This window comes from Amblyraja radiata, chromosome 24 (genome assembly GCF_010909765.2).
Source record: "Amblyraja radiata isolate CabotCenter1 chromosome 24, sAmbRad1.1.pri, whole genome shotgun sequence".
NCBI classification, from domain to species: domain Eukaryota; kingdom Metazoa; phylum Chordata; class Chondrichthyes; order Rajiformes; family Rajidae; genus Amblyraja; species Amblyraja radiata.
The window spans coordinates 28,737,246-28,761,270 of record NC_045979.1 but is presented as its reverse complement, the minus strand read 5'-3'; the positions used below and the strand labels follow the sequence as shown (position 1 = coordinate 28,761,270).

Genomic DNA, 24,025 nt, shown 5'->3' with positions numbered 1-24,025 from the left:
ACAGATCAAAGCCGACGATGATCAAGGAAACAGTGGTTCATTGTTGACTGAGGGGAAGGTGACAAGGAGGCATACAAACAGTAATATTTAAATAGGGGGGCAGTAGAACTAATGAGAGAACTAGGGTGGGGGAGGCAGGGAGAGAGAGGGAAAGCAAGGGTTACTTGAAGTTATGGAATTCCCTGCCACAGAGGGCAGTGGAGGCCAAGTCACTGGATGGATTTAAGAGAGAGCTAGATAGAGCTCTAGGGGCTAGTGGAGTCAAGGGATATGGGGAGAAGGCAGGCACGGGTTATTGATAGGGGACGATCATCCATGATCACAATGAATGGCGGTGCTGGCTCGAAGGGCCGAATGGCCTCCTCCTGCACCTATTTTCCATGTTCCTAAGTTGGAGAAATCAAAGCCCTTACTGCTGGGTTGTAAGCTGCCCAAGCGGAATATGAGGTGCTGTTCCTCCAATTTGTATTTGGCTTCACTCTGTCAATGGAGGAGGCCCAGGACAGAAAGGCCAGCGTGGGAATGGGAGGGGTAGTTAAAGTGTTTGGCAACCGGGAGATCGCGTAGGCCTAGGCGGACTGAGCGAAGGTGTTCAGCGTAATAAACATGCTCAAGTTTCCTTGTCCCACGACAACAACACAGTTATTTATCATTGCTTTGTTGTTATACTCATGGGGTCCAAATAAACCGAGCACCAGGGGTGCCCCACCAACGGTCTGTTTGTTTTTTTAATCTTTTTTAATTTTTAGTGTGTATTAAAAGTTTGTGTAAATTTTCTCCGTTTTGTTTATTGTGGGGGGAGGGGGAGAGGGTCGGGGGAAATATTTTTTCAGTCTCTTACCCTGCCAGGGATGCAATTAATTTCCGGATCGCATCTCTGGGCGCTCTGCGGCCTACCATCGATGGAGCTGGAGGCCTCTTCAGACTGATCTTGGGCCCCACCGCGGGGCGTGGACTGAACACCGGAGTCGATCCCTTGCCTGGGATTGCTCCAACTGCGGACTTTACCATCGAACGTGCAGTCTCAGGAGAGGTCGTGGATGTCGGGAGCTGCAACGTCGCGGACGGTTCGACCAGCCACGACGCGGGGTCCGATCGCCCGGTGCAAGATTGTCCCTTTAACGGAGGGCTCGAGGCCCCCGACCACGGGAAGAGATTGAACTTTTTTTCGCTTTCCATCACTGTGAAGAATGCGGAGGAGTCACGGTGGTGGATGTTTATGTTCAAAAGTGTTTTGTGTGTTCTGTTGCTTTTTATTTGTATGACTGACTTGGCAACTGAAATTCCTCGTATGTTGTAAAACATATTTGGCTAATAAAGTATTATTGTGATTGATTTTGATTGTGATAAAGAGACCCGGCCTTTCCTAATTGTCCACTGACTCTCTGCGCTCCGTGTGTGAAATTCACAGGGTTTAAGAAGAACGAAATGAGAGGGAAACTGGCAATTGGCATCACGGCCAACTTTGTCAACAAGAACAGCACGGCAGAAGCTAAAGTCCAAGAAATTAGTGGAGTCGCCTACCTCTACAACCAGAAGTTTTTCCAGCAGCTTCATAAGGAAACAGGTCAGGAAACTCTTAATGTCTTGTTTAAAAAAACAGATGGATTTTTGGCTCCACGCTGAAGGTGACACGTTGGGGAAGTCCAGGACAAGGGGTCTCACAGCTTAAGGATAGAGGGGAAATCCTTTAGGACCGAGATGATAAAAACATTTTTCACACAGAGAGTGGTGAATCTCTGGAACTCTCTGCCACAGAATGTAGTTGAGGCCAGTTCATTGGCTATATTTAAGAGGGAGTTAGATGTGGCCCTTGTGGCTAAAGGGATCAGGGGGTATGGAGAGAAGGCAGGTACGGGATACTGAGTTGGATGATCAGCCATGATCATATGGAATGGTGGTGCAGGCTCGAAGGGCCGAATGGCCTACTCCTGCACCTATTTTCTATGTTTCTATGACACTCCCAATAGCAGGGCTCCTGTTCAGCATTGATCTGAGGTGTCAACCTAGTTACTTCAGGTCACCTCCTGGAGTCAGTAGACAGGTACGTGGATAGGGCAGGTTTAGAGAGATATGGACCAAACGCATGGCAGGTGAGAATAGCGTAGACGGGGCATGATGGCCGGTGTGGGCAATTTGGGCGGAAGGTGCCTGTTTCCACTCTGTAAGACTTGAACTCACAACCTGCTGACTCAAATGCTTTGCCACAACATAGTGGGCGGCACGGTGGTTCAGCGGGAGAGTCGCTGCCTTGCAGCACCAGACTCCCAGTTTCTATCCCGACTACGGGCGCTGTCTGTACGGAATTTGTACGTCCTCCAGAGTTTCTCCGGGTGCTCTGGTTTTCTCCCACACTCGAAAGACGTACAGGTTCATCGGTTAATTGGCTTCGGTATAATTGTAAATTGCCCCCCAGTGTGTGTAGGATAGTGTTAGTGTGCGGGGTGATCGCTGGTCGGCACGGACTCGGTGGGCCGAAGGGCCCGTTTCCACTCTGTAACTCTAAACTAAACTAAACGAAACTCTTGGAGAAAGCCTAGACACCTTACTGGGCAAAGCACCTGCCTTACACTTCCTTGTCTCATTTAAACCGATTGCAACGACATTGAATATTCCCATCAGACCACAGTGTCATCACTCCAAGCCCCACTGTTGCAATATGTTTTCTGTGTTAGATTTTGACGCAGGTCTGATCTTGTGCTGTCGTTACACAACCCTGTGCCTTTAATTCACGACAACACTATGTGACCTCATCTTACTGCCTAGAGAATGTCACTTCCTGTTTCCTATCTCCTAGCCACGACAATATATGAGCTTTAAGACCAAGATAGATAGATTCTTGATTAGTACGGGCGTTGGAGGTTCTGGGGAGAAGGCAGGAGAATGGGGTTAGGATGGAGAGATAGATCAGCCATGATTGAATGGCAGAGTAGACTTGATGGGCCGAATGGCCTAATTCTACTCCTACTCCTTATGACCTTTCAAGCCTTCTCCCAACCACAAAATCTAATCCTTCTGCCCTCAAATATCCATTTCCCCAAAAGCACCCGCTCCTTCTCTGACCATACCACTCGCCAAAGGTCCCAGCCACAGTTTCCAACACTGCAGCCATCCCTCTGCTGACCACAACATCCAAAGAATGATGAACACTGCCCGTCGAAGGGATCTACAGGAGTCGATGCCTCAATCAGAGACCGGCATCAACAGAGACCCACACCAGCCTGGCCCACACCCCAGCCATCGGGAAGAAGGTACAGGAGCCTGAAAACTGTAACATCCAGGTTCAGGAACAGCTTCTTCCCTGCAGCCATCAAACACTACAACCTCCAACTCAGCTCCGAACTACATAGACTTGGGGGCACTGTTTGGTCTTTGCATTATCATTGTTTGTTTCTTTAATAAGATGAACTTCATTTTGGTGTTTATAACGGTGTTGACAGAGTAATATGTTTAAATATCTGTTATGCTGCAGCAAGTAGGGATTTTATTGTTCTGTATCGGGACGTCTCTCTCTCTCTCTCTCTCTCTCCCCACACCTCCCCCTCCCCCTCCCCACACTTCCCTCTCAACCCCACTCAACAGCAACCCCCCTTCCTGACAGAAATGCCTTTCCATCCATCAACTAGCACTCTCCACCATGACAAAATAAAACCAATTTCTCACCATCAGAGTCAGGTCTTTGCATCCCTCCCAAAGACAAAACAACTAGCCGCACGGTGGCACAGCGGTAGAGCTGCTGCCTTGCAGCGCCAGAGACCCGGGTTCGATTCTGACCACGGGTGCTGTCTGTACGGAGTTTGTATTTTCTCCCCGTGACCTGCGTGGGTTTTCTCCGGGTGCTCCGGTTTCCTCCCACACTCCAAAGACGTCCAGATTTGCACGTCAATTGGCTACGGTAAAGATTGAAAATTGTCCCTAGTGTGTAGCATAGTGCTAGTGTATGGGGATCGCTGGTCGTCGTGGACTCGGTGGGCCGAAGGGCCTGTTTCCATGCTGTATCTCCAAACCTACGTGAACTAAACTGGCTGTGTCCCTCCATTAACACCACTCCTTCTCCCCAACCCATCACTTAAGAGCCTCCTCACCCACTGACCACTCCTCTCTGATGGTCCCCAATCATTTGATTAAAGCCTGCCATTCCCTCCATTCATAATGTTGCAAAGGCTTAAAACACTTGTGGAGATACAATAATAAAATTGTTTCTTGCTTCCACTCCTCCACTAACTTCACCAAATAACCCAACCCCCAACAGTACAGTGCAGGGTAGGGGCATTTAAATTTCAGACTTATCATCTTATCTTTGTTAAACAGGCATAGATCTGGAGAACATAGTGTATTACAAGGACGATACCCATTACTTTGTGATGACTGCGAAAAAAAAGAGCCTTCTCAAGTACGGAGTCATTCGTGAGGTACAGTGCATCCAACATCACATTCGATCCCATGATAGAAGGGCGGCACAGTGGTAGACTTGCTGTCTCACAGCGCCATTGATCCTGACCACAGGTGCTGTCTGTGCAGAGTTTGTACGTTCTCCCCGTGACTGCGTGGGTTTTCTCCAGGTGCTTCGGTTTCCTCCCACATTCCAAAGACGTGCAGGTTTGTAGGCTAATTGGCTTTGGCGAAATTGTAAACATTGCAATTGTATCCTTAGTATGTAGGACAGTGTTGGTGTGCGGGGATCGCTGGACGATGTGGACTCGGTGGGTCGAAGGGCCCGTTTCCGCGCTGTGTGGCTAAACTAAGCTAAAAGGCCTAGATTTCTTAGTTTAGTTTAGAGATACGGTGTGGAAACAGGCCCTTTGGCCCACCGAGTCCGTGCCGACCAGCGATCACACTATACACTAGCACTATGCTACAACCAAGGGACAATTTGCAAATTTTACCGAAGCCAATTAACATACATGCCTGTCCGTCTTTGGTGTGTGGGAGGAAACCGGAGCACCCGGAGAAAACCCAGCAGGTCACTGGGAGAACGTGCAAACTCCGTACAGACAGCAGGCCGTAGTCAGGATTGAACCCGGGTCTCTGGCGCTGAGAGGCAGCGACTATACCGCGCTGCGCCACCGTGACGCCCCTCTCGTGAATTTTAAGCACGCTAAGTATTTGTCAGGAACCTCCACCATATGTTGTACATTGACAGGACAAGCAGGACGCGGACTCGCTGCTGTCTGCCCGCAATGTCGACCTGGACTCTCTCCAGCTGTACGCCCGTGAAGCTGCCAACTTCTCAACAAAGCACCAGATGCCAAACTTGGAGTTTGCCACCAATCACCAGGACAAGCCGGATGTGGCCATGTTCGATTTCACTTGCATGTACAGGTCTGAAAACTCCGCCCTGGTGAAGGAGAGGCACGGCCGGCGGCTACTGATAGCCCTGGTGGGAGACTGCCTGGTGGAGGTGAGTGTTTCTCATCGTGGCCTTTCTCCGAGTTCTTCACTTTCCTCCCACACTTCAAACACAACAGGTTAATTGGCTTGGTATAAATGTAAACTGTGTGTGTGTGTGTGTGTGTGTGTGTGTGTGTGTGTGTGTGTGTGTGTGTGTGTGTGTGTGTGTGTGTGTGTGTGTGTGTGTGTGTGTGTGTGTGTCAATGCGGACAGTGTGGACTCGGTGGGCCGAAGGGCCTGTTTCCGCGCTGTTTCTCTAAACTAAGCTAAACTCGTGTGGTGGGATATAGTCTTCGGCCAAATGGATTGGAGCATCCATTGCGTTTGGCCTAGACTTTTACATTAGCCTGTCCTTTGGGATAAAGCCATTCTCCATGATAGAAACATAGAAAATAGGTGCAGGAGTAGGCCATTCGGCCCTACGAGTCAGCACCGCCATTCAATATGATCGTGGCTCATCATCCAAAATCAGTACCCAGTTCCTGCTTGTTCCCCATATCTCTTGATTCCATTAGCCCTCAGTGCTAAATCTAACTCTTTCTTGAAAAACCTCCAAATATAAATGAAAATCTTCATTAAAAACAAAACAGATATCTGATATTTAAAGAAATGTTGGGGTAACTCGCAGTATCTGTGCTGCCAACATCATCAAGGACCCACACCATCCTGGCCACACACTCATCTCTCCGCTGCCTTCAGGTAGAAGGTACAGGAGCCTGAAATCTGCAACATCCAGGTTCAGGAATAGCTACTTCCCCACAGCCATCAGACTATTAAACACAACTTCAAACAAACTCTGAACTATAACAGCCTATTACACTTTATCTGTTTATTTATGTGTGTGTGTATATATATAATATTCTATGGTATATGGACACACTAATCTGTTCTGTATTTATGCCTACAATACTCTGTTGTGCTGCAGCAAGCAAGAATTTCATTGTCCTATCTGGGACACATGACAATAAACTCTCTTGACTTGACGACTTAAATACCAGCCGTGATGAAGGGTCTTTGACCAGAGATGCGAATTGTTTCCCTTTCCGCAGATGCTGTCTGACCCGCCGAGTGTTTCTACAATTTCTGCTGCTTTTATTGCTCATTCAAAATGTGACTGTTAGTAACTCAGCGGGTCAGGCTGAACCAAGCGGAACCAAGCAACTGGTGATTTTTACTCACAACCCGCTGGAGTAACTCAGCGGGTCAGGCAGTATATCTGGAGGAAAAGGGTGGGTGATGTTTTGGGTCGGAACCCTCCTTTTAACTGATCTGAAGAATTTTACCGAAACCAATTAGACTACAAACTTGAAGGTAGACAAAAATGCTGGAGAAACTCAGCTGGTGAGGCAGCATCTATGGAGCGAAGGAATAGGCGACGTTTCGGGTCGAAGACCCGAAACGTCGCCTATTCCTTCGCTCCATAGATGCTGCCTCTCCCGCTGAGTTTCTCCAGCATTTTTGTCTACCTTTGATTTTTCCAGCATCTGCAGTTCTTTCTTAAACCTACAACCTGTACGTCTCTGCAACGTGGGAAGAAACCAGAGCACCCGGAGAAAACCCACGTGGTCACAGAGAGAACGTGTAAACAGTGCTGGTGCAGAGCTAAGGGTTGGTGCAGAGGTAGAGTTGCTGCCTTACAACGCCACAGACCTGGGGGTTCGATCGTGACTACAGGTGCTGTCCGTACGGAATTTATACCTTCTCCCTGTGACTGCGTGGGTTTTCTCTGGGCGCTCCGGTTTCCTCCCACACTCCAAAGTCGTGCAGGTTTGTAGTTTAATTGGTTTTGGTAAAATTGTCCATAGTGTGTGTGTGTGTGTGTGGGACAGTGTTGGTGCGCGGTGATTGCTGGCCGGCGCGGACCCGGTGGGCCGAAGGGCTAGTTTCTGCGCTGTTTTTTTTTTTTCAACCTTTTTTTATTTTTTAGTTTGTTTTAAAGTATGCATTTAATGTTCCTTCGTGTGGTTTGTGTGGGGGGGCAAGGGGGAAACCGCTTCGGTCGCCTCCTCCATGGAGAGGCGACTTTTTCCAGGTCGCCTACCCCGTGGCCTAACATCAAGGATCGGCGCGGCCTTTCCCGGAGACACGCCCGGGACTTCAGCGGCGGGCGCAGCGTGGACTCTTGTTGTGGAGCGGGTGAGCCCTCGCTGGGGCTCGCCGGAGGGGAGCGCTCCGTTTCGCTGGCCCGGGGCAGCCGGCAGCCTGAAGTTGCGGCCTGAAGCCGCGGTCTGCACAGCTCCAGCTGGTGCGGCGTCTACAACCTGGGATCCCTCGTGGGGGACCCGGGGGGAAGAAGAAGCCATCACTGCCGGCCCGCGCCCAACTCCTACCGCGGGGCCGGCATGGACTTACCATCACCCCTGGAGGGGAGCTTCGACCGCCGGCCCTGCAGTCTACGGTGCTTCTGGCTGCGGCGGGGACTTTAAATCTCGACCGCCGGCCTGCGGCCTACAACAACTTAAAGCCGCGGTCTCCGGTGAGGAAGAGCCGATCCTGGACTGACTCTGGACTCTGGTCCTGTACACGGGGGGGGAAATGGAGGAGGACTGGCCAAATTTTTGTGCCTTCCACCACAGTGATGAATGCTGTGGTGGATGTTTGTGTTACATTTTGTGTGTTCTTTATTATTGTACTGCTGCTGACAACCCAAGGGGCGGGGCGGGGCGCTACTCTGTGAGCGACTCGCGGCGCGCTGCTCCCGTATGTTTGCATGTTTTCTGAGTTGTTTAGTGGTTTTCTGAGAGTCATTAAGTGCGGTATTTAACGACAGCAAGTATGACTACCACGGTAATCTTTGTACTTGCTTTTGAGATCTGTGCACACTGTGTGTGCTCGCAGAAGTCTGTGTTGTATGACTGCTTGTCAGTACATTGTCCTGTTTGTATGTGGAGCCACGTCAAAGAAGATTTTCTGTTGCGACAGACAATAAAGTTTTCTGAATCTGAATCCCTAAAACTAAACTAAACCAAAATACTTTAGCTTGTTGTGTCTTGCTCAGGATTTCCCACATGGAAGTGACTAAATTCCCATTTTTTTTTCCACAACCCGTGTTATTTTCAGCCCTTCTGGCCTCTGGGCACTGGAATCGCGCGTGGATTCCTGGCGGCTTTCGACGCCGCATGGTCAGTGCGGAAGTGGAGCAAAGGCATTGCCCCCTTGGAGCTCCTGGCTGAGAGGTGAGACTGGAACATATCCCGACACACACTGCTGCTCAGTTTCTTTACTGTTCACCCCATTTCCTCGTCTCGGAGTTTGGACCTTGTCTGCTTATTTTACTGAATGTAAGTCGGATAAATATAGGTGACGGAGCCGTATAGGCTGATGGAACATCAAACATAGGATGGTACAGCACAGGAACAGGCCCTTCGGCCCACAATGTGTGTGCCGGACATGATACCAAGATAAACTTCTCATCTCCCTGCATATGATCCATATCCCTCCACTCCCTGCATATCCATCAGCCTCTTAAGCACCATTATTGTATCTACCTCCACCACCACCCCTGACAGTGTGTTCCCCTCTGTGGAAAAAAAATGGGGGGCTGTGGAAAGAAGCCACCAGAAAGGAGGACCAGAGTGGGTGGGGGGGATTTCAAGTGGCCTCTCAAAATGTTGTCCGGATTACAGGAGGTGCCGGATCACCAGTTGCCGGAAAATCGGTGGTGAACCTTTACCACCTGTATCTTCCCTCATCCATATCACAAGCAACCTTAGTTAATCATGAGTGGGAGAGTAACTACTTCTCTATCTACAGGAGCCACGGTCATTGTGGACAGTTAAAACTAAAGATCAGCTTGTGGAAGGGCCGTGCGTGGGCTGCTGGGGATAACACTACCTTTTATCAAACCACAATCACTAAAGCTGATTTGCCTGATACAACCAGCTACAAGATGGAGGTTGAGGAACCACCTGATAGAAGTATATAACATTATGAGAAGCATAGTTAGAGCATACAACGGTGGCGCAGCAGTAGAGTTGCTGTCTTACAACACCAGAGACCCAGGTTCGATCCTGACTACAGGTGCTTGTCTGCACTGAGTTTGTACATTCTACCTGTGTCCACACGGGTTTTCTCCAGTTTCCTCCCACACTCCAAAGACGCGCAGGTTTGTAGGTTCATTGGCTTCTGAAAAATGTAAATTGTCCCCAGTGTGAAGGATAGTGCTAGTGTACGGGGGATCGCTTGTCGGCACGGACTTGGTGGGCCGAAGGGCCCGTTTCCATGCTGTACCTCTAAAGTCTAAAGAGCTTTGTGATGACCTCGGGTTCCAAAAGGTTTTGTGGAAATGGAAAGCTGTCAGGCGAGCCGGGAAAGCAAAGCAAATCCAGCATTTTTAGAGGAAAGAGAAGTAAGATTACAAGTGGCGCCTGAACCTGTGACCTTCCTGATCCTCCTGTGTTTCCTGAATGTACTGTGAAGGCTTCTAAAAACTTGGCAACATCCAGGTGATGTAAAATCCGGGTGATGGTGAGAAAACGTGTGGCATTTGAAAGAGGCTGGTTCCTCGCCTGGTTTGATGGATCCGAATGATGACTCCCTGTAACTTGCTAGCAGGTGCCAAATCAGGGCAAACCTCGTCCATGGGAGTGGCATGCCATATTTATCTAATTAAGACACATCAGTGAATAAAATTGTTTCACATCTTTTTATACAGATGTCAGATCTGATCTCTCGGTAAAACGTTGGTGTGAAGGATGCCTTAGGGCTGGTTAGTTTAGAAAGCCTTTCAGTTCATTTTGGTGGGGAAGTCCCATGGTTGTAGATAGGGTGTGTCCAGCCTCAATCTGATTCTGATTTGAAGGTTTTACGATCCGAAACGATAGAACTTTATTTATCCCAGGAGGGAAATTGATCATAAAACACAAGATACGTGAAACAAAAAATTAAAGTGAAGAATGGAAAGGATTGGGGATGAGCAAAGATTGGGGCAGGGGGGTGAGTGGAGTCAGTCTACCCCACGACAGAAAGGGGAGGGGTTGTACAGCTTGATAGCCACGGGGAAGAAGGATCCCCTGTGGCGTTCTGTCCTGCATCTTGGTGGAACCAGTCTGTTGCTGAAGGTGCTCCTCAGGTTGACCAGGGGGTGAGCTGCATTGTCCAAGATGCTCAGCAGTTTGAGGAGCATCCTCCCCTCCAAGACCACCTCCCATAAATACAACTCTGCCCCCAGGATGGACCCAGCATTCCTGATGAGCTTATTAATCTGGTTGGTGTCCGCGACCTTCGCCCTGCTGCCCCAGCACATGACGGTGAAGAAGATGGCACTGGCTACCACCGATTGATAAAACATCTGCAGCATCTTACTGCAGATGGTCAGGTTCTGCTGGATGTGGAGCCTGGGAAATTTAGAGAGAGGGCGAAGACTCTGAATAAGCGCTATTGTTAACACTAATTTATTTGTAACTGATAACATTAGGCGACCTTTTTTTTGAACAAACATAATATAAAACATTTTATATTTTATTTTTATTTTTTATAAACATTGCTTTGCAATTTTTAATTTTACATTTAAAATGTGAGAATTAAAAAAAAAAAACCATATTGCAAAAGGGGCAGCACCGTGACGCAGCGGTAGAACCACTGCCTCACAGCGCCAGAGGCCCGGGTTCGATCCTGACTACGGGTGCTGTCTGTACGGAGTTTGTACGTTCTCCCTGTGACCATGTGGGTTTTCACCGAGATCTTCGGTTTCCTCCCACACTCTAAAGATGTGCAGGTTTGTTGGTGGATTGGCTTGGTAAAAATGTAAAATTGTCCCGAGCGTGTGTAGGATAGTGTTAATGTGTAGGGTCCATTCTTAGTCACGCGTGTGACCAAAATAATGATAAAATTGTGGAATACAACTTTTGTATTACAGGTATATTGGTTTGTACTGCATATATGATTCTTTTTTTTTTTCTGGTTTATCAAGTGAAATGTTTACATGTTATGCTGGCAATGTTTGTTTTTGGGTAAGAGGTCAAATAGGACTGGTCACGTGTGTGACACTATGGTTCACTTCCCAAAGAATGGGCCTAATGTGCAGGGGTCGCTCGCTGGTCGGGGTGGACTCGATGGGCCGAAGGGTCATCCGTTTCCGTGCTGTATCTCTAAAGTCGAAAAAACTTTGTGAAGACCTAAAGGGCCTAAAGTCCCACTTTCACGACTTAATTCAATTCATCCCGACCAATTTTTTTAAACTCGTGGACATTTTTTAGCGGGCTGGGGAAAAAGGTCCCGACTTACCTGATGCCACGGCTGGCATAACGAGCCGCTACGATATATCTACGGCCTCCTGCGGACTCGTTACGAACATTGATCATATTGATCAGCCATGATCATATTGATCAGCCATGACCATATTGAATGGCGGTGCAGGCTCGAAGGGCCGAATGGCCTACTCCTGCACCTATTTTCTATGTTTCTATTCTGCCTTTGAATCGGGGGGGAAACCCGGGAGAATTTGTGAATTACCTGGTGAAAGTGGGACAGGGGCTTAAGGCTCCAAACATTTTTGTGGAAAATCAATGCTTTTAGGCAAACACAGAAAGCATTTTAGAGTAAAGAGACGAATGATTACTAGTGGTGTCTAAACCTTTGGCCCTCCTGATTATCCTGTGTTTCCTGAATGTACTGTTCAGACTTGTTAAAACCAAGGAATTTAGAGAGAGGGCAAAGTCTCCATTTAAGCACTAATGCTGACACATGATTTATTTGTGACATCACTTTAAACAAACTTTTTATTTATTTGAACAAATATGTAAACACCTATATTAAAAAATATATATATTTATGACTGTTTTTTAAAACTATAAAAAACATTCAAATATTTATAAACATTGCTTTGCAATTTTAAGTTTTGCATTTGGAATGTGAGAATTAAAAAAAAAATAACATCTTGCAAAGCCACAGATCTTCTGAGTAAATTGCTTCTATTTGCAACATGACAAAAGGAAACCGTATGGTCTTAGCCAATTTGGCTTTGGAGATTGAGGTTTGATAAGAGATGGTTTCATGCACGTCAAGTTTGCTTGGTCCGTTCACAAGTACAAATGGCTGTTTGATGGTCAGTGCCATTGATTTAAAATCGAGCAAGATTTTGTCTTGTTTTTCAAACGTTATCACACAGTGGCGCAGCGGTAGAGTCGCTGCCTTACAGCGAATGCAGCGCCGGAGACCCGGGTTCGATCCCGACTACGGGCGCTGTCTGTACGGAGTTTGTACGTTCTCCCCGTGACCAGTGTGGGCTATCTCCGAGATCTTCGGTTTCCTCCCACGCTCCAAAGACGTACAGGTTTGTAGGTTAATTGGCTTGGTAAATGTAAAAATTGTTCCTTGTGGGTGTTAATGTGCAGGGATCGCTGGTCGGCATGGACCCGGTGGGCCGAAGGGCCTGTTTCCGCGCTGTGTCTCTAAACTAAAACTATTGTGTAGCTTCTCGTATATCATTGTCCCTTATCCTCCTTCTGTGTTGAACATGCAGGGAAAGTATCTACCAACTTCTGTCTCAGACTACTCCTGCAAACACAAACAAGAAGATTTGTCAATACAGCATTGATCCCCTCACTCGATATTGCCATCTTAACCTCAACTACCACAAGCCTAACCAGGTAAGTGCATATCAACATACTCTGTGCTAAAGCTTACAGTGACAGAACAGAGTCATAGAGTCAAACAACATGAAAGCAGGCCCTTCGGCCCAACCTGTCCATGCTGACTAAGCGAGATCCATTTGCCCACATTTGGCCCATATCCCTCAAAACCTTTCCAATCGGTGTACCTGTCCAAGTGTCTTTTTAATGCTGTTATGGTACCTGCCTCCACTATCTCCTTTGGCAGATCATTCCATGTACCTACACCCTCTGAGTGAAAAAGTTGCCCTTCCAGTTCCTCCTAAATCTTGCCCCTCTCATCTTCAATCTATGTCTTCCGGTTTGTGATTCCCCTGCCCTGGGGAGACGACTCTATACATTCACCCTACCTCATAGAATCTTACAGCGTGGAAACAGGCCCTTTGGTCCAACCTGCCCTCGCCGCCCAACATGGCCCATCTACACTAGTCCCACCTGCCTGCATTTGATCCATATCCCTCTAAACCTATTCTATCCATGTACCTGTCAAAATGTTTGTTAAAAGTTGCCCCAATATCTGCCCCAACTACCTCCTCCGGCAGCTCGTTCTATACACCCACCACCCTTTTGTGTGGAAAAAGTTACTGCCGTGGTTCCCATTAAATCTTCCCCCCTCCCCCCCCCCCCCCCCCCCCCTCACCTTAAACCTATTCTCCTCATGAGTCCTAGCCTGCCCAACCCCTCTCCCTGTAGATCAGGCCCTCGGGTCCTGGCAACGTAAATCTTCTTAGGCGCCAATTAACCTACAAACCTGCACGTCTTCATTATGTGGGAGGAAACCAGAGCACCCGGAGAAAACCCACGTGGTCACGGGGAGAACGTTCAAACTCTTTACAGATAGGACCCGAGGTCAGGATCGAACCGGGGTCTCTGGTGCTGTAAGGCAGCAACTCTACTGCTGCACCACCATGTGTCCCGTGAGTTGCTAGTATTCACTGAAGAGCCCTGTGTGTGTTCTGTATTCACCAGAGCAGTGGTTCTCAAATGGGGGTACGCGTACCCCTGGGGGTATGTGAAGGCACTCCAGGGGGTACGTGAGATTTTAAAATATATCAGACGTTAGATGGCAGCACAGTGGCGCAGCGGTAGAGTTGCTCTAGTGCAGTGGTTCTCAACCTTTTTTCAGTGATGTACCCCCTGTGAAATATTGTAGGCCTATATTTTTGCGCTGGTTAGGGGGTACTTGGCTGAAAAAATATTTCACAGGGGGTACATCACTGAAAAAAGGTTGAGAACCACTGCACTAGAGCAACTCTACCGCTGCGCCACTGTGCTGCCCACTAACGTCTGATATGTTTTCTCAGCATCCTTGTAAAAACTATCATTCCCAAATCTCCTGTTAAAACACTTTAATCAACAGTGACTCTACAGGATCTTCTGAGTCTCAGAATCCTGTGTGAAGGAAGATTGTCCACTTCAGTTTCTCATTTAGTTGTAGAACGGTTGGAGACTCGGCGGTAACTTTTTCCTCATCTCTTTTATCTCAGGTGCAACATTTATACGATACAGGGCAAAGCACAGAAGTGGTGAACAACAGCACTCACACAAAGGGGAAGATGCTTCGAAATGGTAAGACATTGAAATAATAATAATAATGGATGGGATTTATATAGTGCCTTTCTAATACTCAAGGCGCTTTACATCGCATTATTCATTCACTCCTCAGTCACACTCGGTGGTGGTGAGCTACTTCTGTAGCCACAGCTGCCCTGGGGCAGACTGACGGAAGTGTGGCTGCCAATCTGCGCCTACGGCCCCTCCGACCACCACCAATCACTCACACACATTCACATACAGGCAAAGGTGGGTGAAGTGTCTTGCCCAAGGACACAACGACAGTATGCACTCCAAGCGGGATTCGAACCGGCTACCTTCCGGTTGCCAGCCGAACACTTAGCCCATTGTGCCATCTGTCGTCCCAAAAGACAAAGCATGTCCAATATATCAGTAACACAGCAGGTCAGGCAGCATCGCTGGACAACATGGATGGGTGACGTTTCAATGTAATTTGGTGTCCCGTGTACCAAGGTACAGTGAAAAGCTTTTGTTGCGTGCTATCCAGTCAGCAGAAAGACAATACATGATTACAATCAAGCCACAGATACATGATAAGGGAATAACGTTTAGTGCAAGGTAAAGCCAGCAAAGTCTGATCAAGGATAATCTGAGTGTCGCGAAAGAGGTAGATGATATTTCAGGCCTGCTCTCTGGTTGTTGGTAGAATGGTTCAGCTGCCCGATAACAGCTGGGAAGAAACTGTCCCTGAATCTGGAGGTGTGCGTTTTCACACTTCTATACCTCTAGCCCGATGGGAGGGGGGAGAAGAGGGAGTGGCCAGGATACGACTCGTCCTTGATTACGCTGCTGGTCTTGCCGAGGCAGCGTGAGGTGTAAATGGAGCCAATGGAAGGGGGGTTGGTTTGGGTCGGGCCATTTGTTCAGACTCGAGTCTGAACTAAAGGTCCCGAACGGAAAAAACGTCAACGATCTACATTCCCCGGGGATGCTGCCTGACCTGCTGAGATGCTCCAGCACTTTGTGTCCTTATGGGTGAAAGTTGGTTACGTTAGCGGTGGTTACATTATGGATGCTGTGTGTGTGAAATGTGCAGCCTCTCTCACTGATCTCCTGCTGAATGTCGCTACTGTCCCCCCCCCCCCATACAGATTCCGTTACTGGATACGAGGAACTCCTCAATTGGCTGCAAATCCACACAAAAGGGTACAAGAACGTAGACGTCATTGATTTGACGACATCCTGGAAGAGCGGCCTGGCTCTGTGTGCACTCATTCATCATTTTCGCCCTGACCTTGTGTGAGTTCAACAAATTATTATTGGTAATAGGGCTCTTAAAGATAGCGGAGTCAGGGGATACAGGGGGGAGGCAAGAACGGGGGACTGATTGGGGAAACATAGAAACATAGAAAATAGGTGCAGGAGTAGGCCATTCGGCCCTTCGAGCCTGCACCGCCATTCAATATGATCATGGCTGATCATCCAACTCAGTATCAGCCATGATCGCATTGAATGGCGGTGCTGGCTCGAAGAGCCGAATGGCCTACTCCTGCACCTATTGTCTATTGTAATAACAATAACAAGGGCGGCACGGTGGTGCAGCGGTAGAGTTGCTGCCTTATGGCCCTGTCCCACTGTACGAGTTCATTCAAGTGCTCTCCCGAGTTTAAAAAAAAAAATCAAACTCGTGGTAAGCGCGTAGAATGAACGTAGCGGGAACATCGGAGCTCGGGGACGTCTCTTAGCGGCTCGTAACGCTAACGGCAGGTACTCGGGGAAACGTGGTAAGTTCGTGAAGACTCGTGAAGATTTTCCAACAGGTTGAAAATTGTCCACGAGAGCCCCGAGTACCGACGAGCGGCCATTACCGTAAATCTCCGAGTTCGGATCAGGGCAAACTCGGGAGAACTCTTTGAATGAACTCGTACAGTGGGACAGGGGTTTTACAGTGCCAGAGACCCGGGTTCGATCCTCATTACCGGTGCTCTCTGTACAGAGTTCGAACTTTTCGTTAGAACTTCTTGCCACAAGTGTATGCCTTTGGGTACAAGTATTCATAACTACATGTTAAGTCTCCCTGACCTGCCCGACTCATGATCACGAACATATAACAGTACAGCATAGAAACAGGCCCTTCGCCCTACAGCGTCTGTCCTTACCATGTTGTCAAGTTGAACTAATCTCCATTGCCTGCCTGTGATCCATATCCCTCCTTTGCCTGCATTTCTTGTGCTTGTCTCAAAAAACGAGAAACACCCCCTCCCCAGGAACTTTCCCCTCTGCAACCGCAGGAGATGCACCACCTCCCTCGACACTCTCCGGGGACCTCGACAGTCCTTTCAGGTTAGGCAAAGTTCACAAGTTATAGGAGTAGAAATAGGCCATTCGGCCCATCGAGTCCACCCCGCCATTCAATCATGGCTGATCTCTGCCTCATAATCCTAATTTCCTGCCTTCTCCCCATAACCCTTGACACCCGCTCTAATCAAGAATTTGTCTATCCCTGCCTTAAAAATATCCACTGACCTGGCCTCCACAGCCCTCTGTGGCAATGAGTTCCACAGATTAATTACCCTCTGACTAAAGAAGTTCCTCCTCACCTCCTTTCTAAAAGAGCGCCCTTTAATTCTGAGGCTGTGATCTCTGTTCCTAAATTCTCCCATCAGTGGAAACATGACAATAAACTCACTTGAACTTGAACTTGAACATCCTTTTCACACCACTATGCCTTTCATTATTCTGTAAGTTTCAATGAGGTCGCCCCTCAACTCTAGCGAGTACAGGCCCAGTGCTGACAAACGCTCATATGCTAACCTTCCTGGAATCATTCTCGTAAACCTCCTCTGGACCCTCTCCAGAGTCAGTACATCCTTCCTCAGATATGGGGCCCAAATATAATAATAATAATAATGGATGGGATTTATATAGCGTCTTTCTAATACTCAAGGCGCTTTACATCGCATTATTCATTCACTCCTCAGTCACACTCGGTGGTGGTAAGCTACTTCTGTAGCCACAGCTGCCCTGGGGCAGACTGACGGAAGCATGGCTGCCAATCTGCGCCTACGGCCCCTCCGACCACCACCAATCACTCACACACATTCACACACATTCACACACAGGCAAAGGTGGGTGAAGTGTCTTGCCCAAGGACACAACGACAGTATGCACTCCAAGCGGGATTCGAACCGGCTACCTTCCGGTTGCCAGCCGAACACTTAGCCCATTGTGCCATCTGTCGTCCCAAATATGCTCACTGTACTCCAAATGTGGCCTGACCAGAGCCTTCTAAAACCTCAGCATTACATCTCTGTCTCACTTGCACCTCCTCCAAGCTAATCTAGTGTATCCATTGTTCTTGGTGTGGGCTTCTATATATCGGCGAGATCAAGCACAAGACTGGGTGATCATTTTGCTGAACACTTGCACTCAGTCTGCCTTAGCCTACGAGATCTCCCAGTTACTAAACGTTTTAACTGTCCTTCCCGTTCCCACACCAACCTTTCTGTCCTGGGCCTCCTCCACTGTCAGAGTGAGACCAAATGCAAATTGGAGGAACAGCACCTCATATTTCGCTTGGGCAGCTTCCAACCCAGCGGTATGAATATTGATTTCTCTACTATCAAGTGACCCTTGCATTGCCCTCCCTCCCCCCTCCCCCCTCCTCCACCAGCATAGTCATCCTGCTAGTTCCACTGTTCGCATCCCTTGTGCCCCTTTGATATCACCTCTTCTCCAGCCAACAATGGACCATTGTGGGTTCTGACCTTCTCTGGTCACCTGTTGCTGGTCCTGCTTTGCTCTGGCCTTTCCTTTCTAATATTAATAATAATGGATGGGATTTATATAGTGCCTTTCTAATACTCAAGGCGCTTTACATTGCATTATTCATTCGCTCCTCAGTCACACTCGGTGGTGGTAAGCTACTTCTGTAGCCACAGCTGCCCTGGGGCAGACTGACGGAAGCGTGGCTGCCAATCTGCGCCTACGGCCCCTCCGACCACCACCAATCACTCACACACATTCACACACATTCACACACAGGCAAAGGTGGGTGAAGTGTCTTGCCTTCCTCCCCTCTACTTTCAGCCTGAAGAAGGGTCCCCACCCGAGACGTCACCCATCCTTTTTCTCCAGAGAAGCTTACTCCAGCACTTTTGTGTGTATGTCTCTCTCTCTTCCCCCCCCCCCCCCCCCATACAAACCAGCATCTGCAGTTCCTTTCTGCACAGTATTGTCGTTGTTGATCTGAACTGTCTTCGTTACCTGCAGTGAGTTTGAGAGTTTGAAGGAAGAATCTGTGGTGGAAAACAACCAGCTGGCCTTCAACACTGCTGAAAATGAGTTTGGGATCTCCCCGCTAATGACTGGGAGAGAGATGGCTTCACTCAGCAGTCCGGACAAGCTGGGCATGGTCATGTACCTGACCCAGTTCAACGAGTTCTTCAAGACCTTGTCCCCAGGTGGGTTTCATGCAGAATTGGTCTCCTAATTTGAGGAAGGACATTCTTGCTATTGAGGGAGTGCAGCGTAGATTAATTCCCGGGATGGCGAGACTGACATATGATGAAAGAATGGGTTGACTGGGCTTGTATTCACTGGAATTTAGAAGGATGAGAGGGTATCTTGTAAAAACTCTGCCACAGAGGGTAGTCGAGGCCAGTTCATTGGCTATATTTAAGAGGGAGTTAGATGTGGCCCTTGTGGCTAAGGGGATCAGGGGGTATGGAGAGAAGGCAGGTACAGGATACTGAGTTGGATGATCAGCCATGATCATATTGAATGGCGGTGCAGGCTCGAAGGGCCGAATGGCCTACTCCTGCACCTAATTTCTATGTTTCTATGTCAAATTCTTAAGGGATTAGACAGGCTAGATACAGGAAAAAGGTTCCCGATGTTGGGGAAGTCCAGAACCAGGGGTCACAGTTAAAGAATAAGGGGTGGGCCATTGAGATGAGGAAACACTTCTTCATCCAAAGAGTTGTGAGTGTGGAATTCTCTGCCACAGAAAGCCGTGGAGGCCAATTCACTGGATCTTTTCAAGGGAGATTTAGATCTTGGGGCTAACTGAATCAAGGGATATGGGGAGGAAGCAGGAACGGGGTACTGATTTTAGATGATCAGCCATGATCATATTGAATGGCGGTGCTGGCTCGAAGGGCCGAATGGCCTACTCCTGCACCTGTTTTCTACGTTTCTAATTCAAGTGTCACCTTAACTGCTAAATGACACGATGCCCGACACGTTATGTATAAACTCTCTGCCATTTCCTCTCAGAACAAGGCGTTCAGAAAAAGATGTTGACTCTGATGTCTGCTAAATCAGCCCTCATGTTCCTCAGTACCCTGCGGAGAAATGTAGCCAACAAACGAAGATCGCTGGTAATTCAAAACGTTATATTTTTTAATAGGCTTTCAGTATCGGTATCGTGAATTGGTTTATTATTGGTTTATTTGAGTATAAGAGCAGGGAGGTTCTACTGCAGTTGTACAGGGTCTTGGTGAGACCACACCTGGAGTATTGCGTACAGTTTTGGCCCCCTAATCTGAGGAAAGACATTCTTGCCGTAGAGGGAGTACAGAGAAGGTTCACCAGACTGATTCCTGGGATGTCAGGACTTTCATATGAAGAAAGACTGGATAGACTCGGCTTGTGCTCGCTAGAATTTAGAAGATTGAGGGGGGATCTTATCGAAACTTACAAAATTCTTAAGGGGTTGGACAGGCTAGATGCAGGAAGATTGTTCCCGATGTTAGGGAAGTCCAGAACAAGGGGTCACAGTTTAAGGATAAGGGGAAAATCTTTTAGGACCGAGATGAGGAAAACATTTTTCACACAGAGAGTGGTGAATCTCTGGAATTCTCTGCCACAGAAGGTAGTTGAGGCCAGTTCATTAGCTATATTTAAGAGGGAGTTAGATGTGGCCCTTGTGGCTAAAGGGATCAGGGGGTATGGAGAGAAGGCAGGTACAGGATACTGTGTTGGATGATCAGCCATGATCATATTGAATGGCAGTGCAGGCTCGAAGGGCCGAATGGTCTACTCCTGCACCTATTTTCTATGTTTCTATGTCTATTATTGTCACAGTATCGAGATTCAGTGAAAAGCTTCTGTTTACATGCTATCCAACCAAATCAGATAATATTCCATGTGAACACAAGCAAGTCGTGCTCAATTAGAACGGGTAGAGCAAAGAGAAAGATATCAGCGTAGAATATAGTTTCTCAGCAGAGGACCAGAGGCTATAGGCTCAGAATAAAAGGACGTACCTTTAGAAAGGAGGAATTTCTTTCGTCAGAGGGTTGTGAATCTGTGGAATTCTTCTCCTCTGAAGGCTGTGGAGGCCAAGTCAATGGGCATTTTAAAGGTGGAGATTGATAGGTTCCTGATTTGTACGGGTGTCGGGGGTTATGGGCAGAAGGCAGGAGAATGGGGTTGAGAGGGAAAGATAGACCAGCCATGATTGAATGGCGGAGTAGACTCGATGGGCCGAATGGCCAAATCAGCTTCTAGAACCTATGAAATCTGAGTCTCTTGGCCCCACGACAAACTGGTCTTAATTGTCAGCCTACATACCTGGCTCTGGTTGTGCAGAATCGTCCTTCAGTAGATTCGGGAAAAGCCAGAGGCATCAAATCTGGCTCCCAACTTCTCTTTCCTAGCCATAGGTGTGATCTTCCACCTGTCCAAAGCGACTCTATTGTTTGTAATACCCTTGTGAAGTATCTTGGAATGTTTTACTACATTGGCCCATGTTCGCTGTTGTTGACCCATCTAAATATATGTAACCAAGTGGAGGCATCATTGAGAGCCTCTGTCTTTGATGAAGGATACGTATTTGGGCGGCACAGCGATATACAGTTGCTGCCTTACAGCGCCAGAGACCCGGGTTCAATCCTGACCACGGGTGCTTGTCTGTACGTGGTTTTTCTCCGGGATCTCCGGTTTCCTCCCACATTCCAAAGACGTACAGGTTCGTAGGCTAATTGGCTTGGTAAAAATGTAAATTGTCCCCAGAGCGTATAGGATAGTGTTAGTGTGTGGGGTTAGCTGGTCGACACAGACTCAGTGGGGCCGAAGGGCCTGTTTCCATGATGCCTCTCTAAACTCAACAAAACTAAATCTTATTCCAATTGAATGCTCACTTTAAATGAACCTAATTCTAAATGATGGATTGTGAACAGAACCTATTGAATCTGTGTGTTTCATGATGGAAAAGGCACAGGAAAGGAGAAACTGCAATGTTATGGAATAGCAAGACGTCTGATTATGTGATTTATCTTCATAGGAGAGAACAGATGCTGACAATGCTTCTGAGAAAAAGAGATCAAAGGTCAGTTCTGCTGAAAGATTTCTAGCCGGCAATTACTTATATCTGCCTTACAGCGCCAGAGACTCGGGTTTAATACCGACTCTGGGTGCTGTCTGTACGGAGTTTGTACGTTCTCCCCGTGACCTGCGCGGGTTTTCTCAGGAATCTCCGGTTTCCTCCCACACTCCAAAGACGTACAGGTTTGTTGGCTGATTGGCTTAGTATAATTGTAAATTGTCCCTAGTGTGTGTAGGATGGTGTCATGTTACAATTTTACTGAGGCCAATTGGCCTAGAAACCTGCACGTCTTTGCAGTGTGGGAGGCAACCGGAGCGCCCGGGAAAAATCCCATGTGGTCGCGGGGAGAAGGTACAAACTCCGTACAGACAGCACCGCGTGGCCAGGATCGAACCGGGGGGTACTTGGCGCTGTAAGGCAGCAACTCTACCGCTGCGCCACCCCAGGCATTCTGCGAATGTGGCGTAACCCAAGTCCTACAGGGCTGCATCATGACTCGACTGACTGAACTTAATTTGTACTCAGGCAGAGGCAGGACCAGGGACGTCAATGACGGAAGATTCAATGGACTCTTTGGATGGACAAACAACAGTAGAGTCGCCATGGATTGAGAACGCCAAGGCACAAACTGAGGAGTCCATTGAGACAAGTGGTGAAATTCAAAGACAGGTCAGGGTCTTGGCCTCCATGCTGTTCTGGATATCATCACAGACTTCTGGGAAGTGTCTACTATACTGTCTCAAACAGGAACCGCATTGTATATATTCCATAAGATCTTAGACATTTACAGCAACGATTGTCCCATCAAAGCTGAACTGGATCTTTGAAAGAAATATCCGATTAGTTTCAATCACTTCTTGTTTCCCCACATCCCCCAGTCCTCATTGGGGAGATGAGGGTTTGGGGAGAAGGCAGGAGAATAGGGTTGAGAGGGAAAGATAGATCAGCTATGATTGAATGGTGGAGTAGACTTGATGGGCTGAATGGCCTAATTCTGCTCCTATCACTTATGAACTCGCCCCTAGACCTAAAAATGTTTTCCCCCTATAGGCAGTGCAGCGACAGATTTGCTGCCTTACAGCGCCAGAGACCCGGGTTCCACCCTGACTACAGGTACTTTCTATACGGAGTTTGCACGTTCTCCCTGTGACTGCGTGGGTTTTCTCCGGGTGCTCCGGTTTCCTCCCACACTCCAAAGACGTACAGATTTGAAGTTTAATTGACATCTGTAAATTGTTCCTAGTGTGTAGTATCGTGCTAGTGTCAGGGTGATCACTGGTTGGCATGGACTCGATGGGCCGAAGGGCCTGTTTCCGTGCTGGCCCTCTCTAAAGTCTAAAGCTCATGTATTCAAATCTCCCTTTGAAAGCACCTGACCTTGATTGATTGATTGATTGATTGATTGATTGATTGATTGATTGATTGATTGATTGATTGATTGATTGATCGAAAGGTACAGCATATGAACAGTCCCTTTGACAAATCGAGTCCACGTCGATCACTCATTCACAGTAATAATTCTATGTTATTCCAATTTCGCATCCCACCCCCTACACACACCTCACAAACCCGCACGAGGTTGGGATGTGGGAGGAAACCGGAGCACCCAGAGAAAGCCCACTCTGTCCCAGGGAGAACGTGCAAACTCCATACAGACTGCACCCAGTGGTCAGGACCGGACCCGGGTCTCGAGCCGCTGTGAGGCAGCAGCTCTACCAGGTGCGTCTGTAGATTGTATAATGTGGAAGATAGACACAAAAAGCTGTGGTGACTCGGTAGGTCAGGCAGCATCTCTGGAGAAAAGGAACAGGTGACGCTTCAGGTCGAGACCCTTCGTCAGACTGTTATGTCGACTCTCATATACAGTGCTGTGGCCATGTACATAACTCGTGCTGCTGCTGCTGCTGAACTCTTTGTGTGTTGTCCCTCTGTGTCTCAGGCCTCCTTGAGGAAGGGTGACGGACCCAGCAGCAGCGAGGTTTGCTATTTGTGTAAGCAGCGGGTCTACGTGGTCGAACGGTTCAGCGCCGACGGCCAATTCTTCCACCGGGGCTGTTTCACGTGCCACCACTGCGGCACCACCCTGCGCCCTGGGAACTACGCCTTCAATAGTAGAGATGGCAAGTGTCGAGGTCTTTCATTTCCGCGCCCGTTATTCATTTAAAATGTTCATTTTAAT

At 48.1% G+C, this 24,025-nt stretch overlaps 1 protein-coding gene across 5 annotated transcripts in view; it reads left to right on the top strand.

Annotated features, from left to right (window-relative positions):
* LOC116986948 (F-actin-monooxygenase mical1-like) overlaps window positions 1-24,025 on the top strand; it is an 88,786-nt gene that overhangs the window by 27,605 nt on the left and 37,156 nt on the right. For 2 of the 5 annotated variants that reach the window (XM_033042784.1, XM_033042786.1), the window contains exons 7-18: window positions 1,412-1,567; window positions 4,312-4,412; window positions 5,144-5,401; window positions 8,452-8,567; window positions 12,854-12,980; window positions 14,489-14,570; window positions 15,668-15,815; window positions 18,789-18,979; window positions 19,794-19,897; window positions 21,805-21,849; window positions 22,372-22,515; window positions 23,786-23,966. In XM_033042784.1, the coding sequence (XP_032898675.1) occupies window positions 1,412-1,567; window positions 4,312-4,412; window positions 5,144-5,401; window positions 8,452-8,567; window positions 12,854-12,980; window positions 14,489-14,570; window positions 15,668-15,815; window positions 18,789-18,979; window positions 19,794-19,897; window positions 21,805-21,849; window positions 22,372-22,515; window positions 23,786-23,966 (1,653 nt within the window). Of the gene's footprint in view, window positions 1-1,411; window positions 1,568-4,311; window positions 4,413-5,143; window positions 5,402-6,440; window positions 6,595-8,451; window positions 8,568-12,853; window positions 12,981-14,488; window positions 14,571-15,667; window positions 15,816-18,788; window positions 18,980-19,793; window positions 19,898-21,799; window positions 21,850-22,371; window positions 22,516-23,785; window positions 23,967-24,025 lie in introns of those variants that run through there. The other 3 variants (XM_033042785.1, XM_033042788.1, XM_033042789.1) reach the window with 3 other exon arrangements.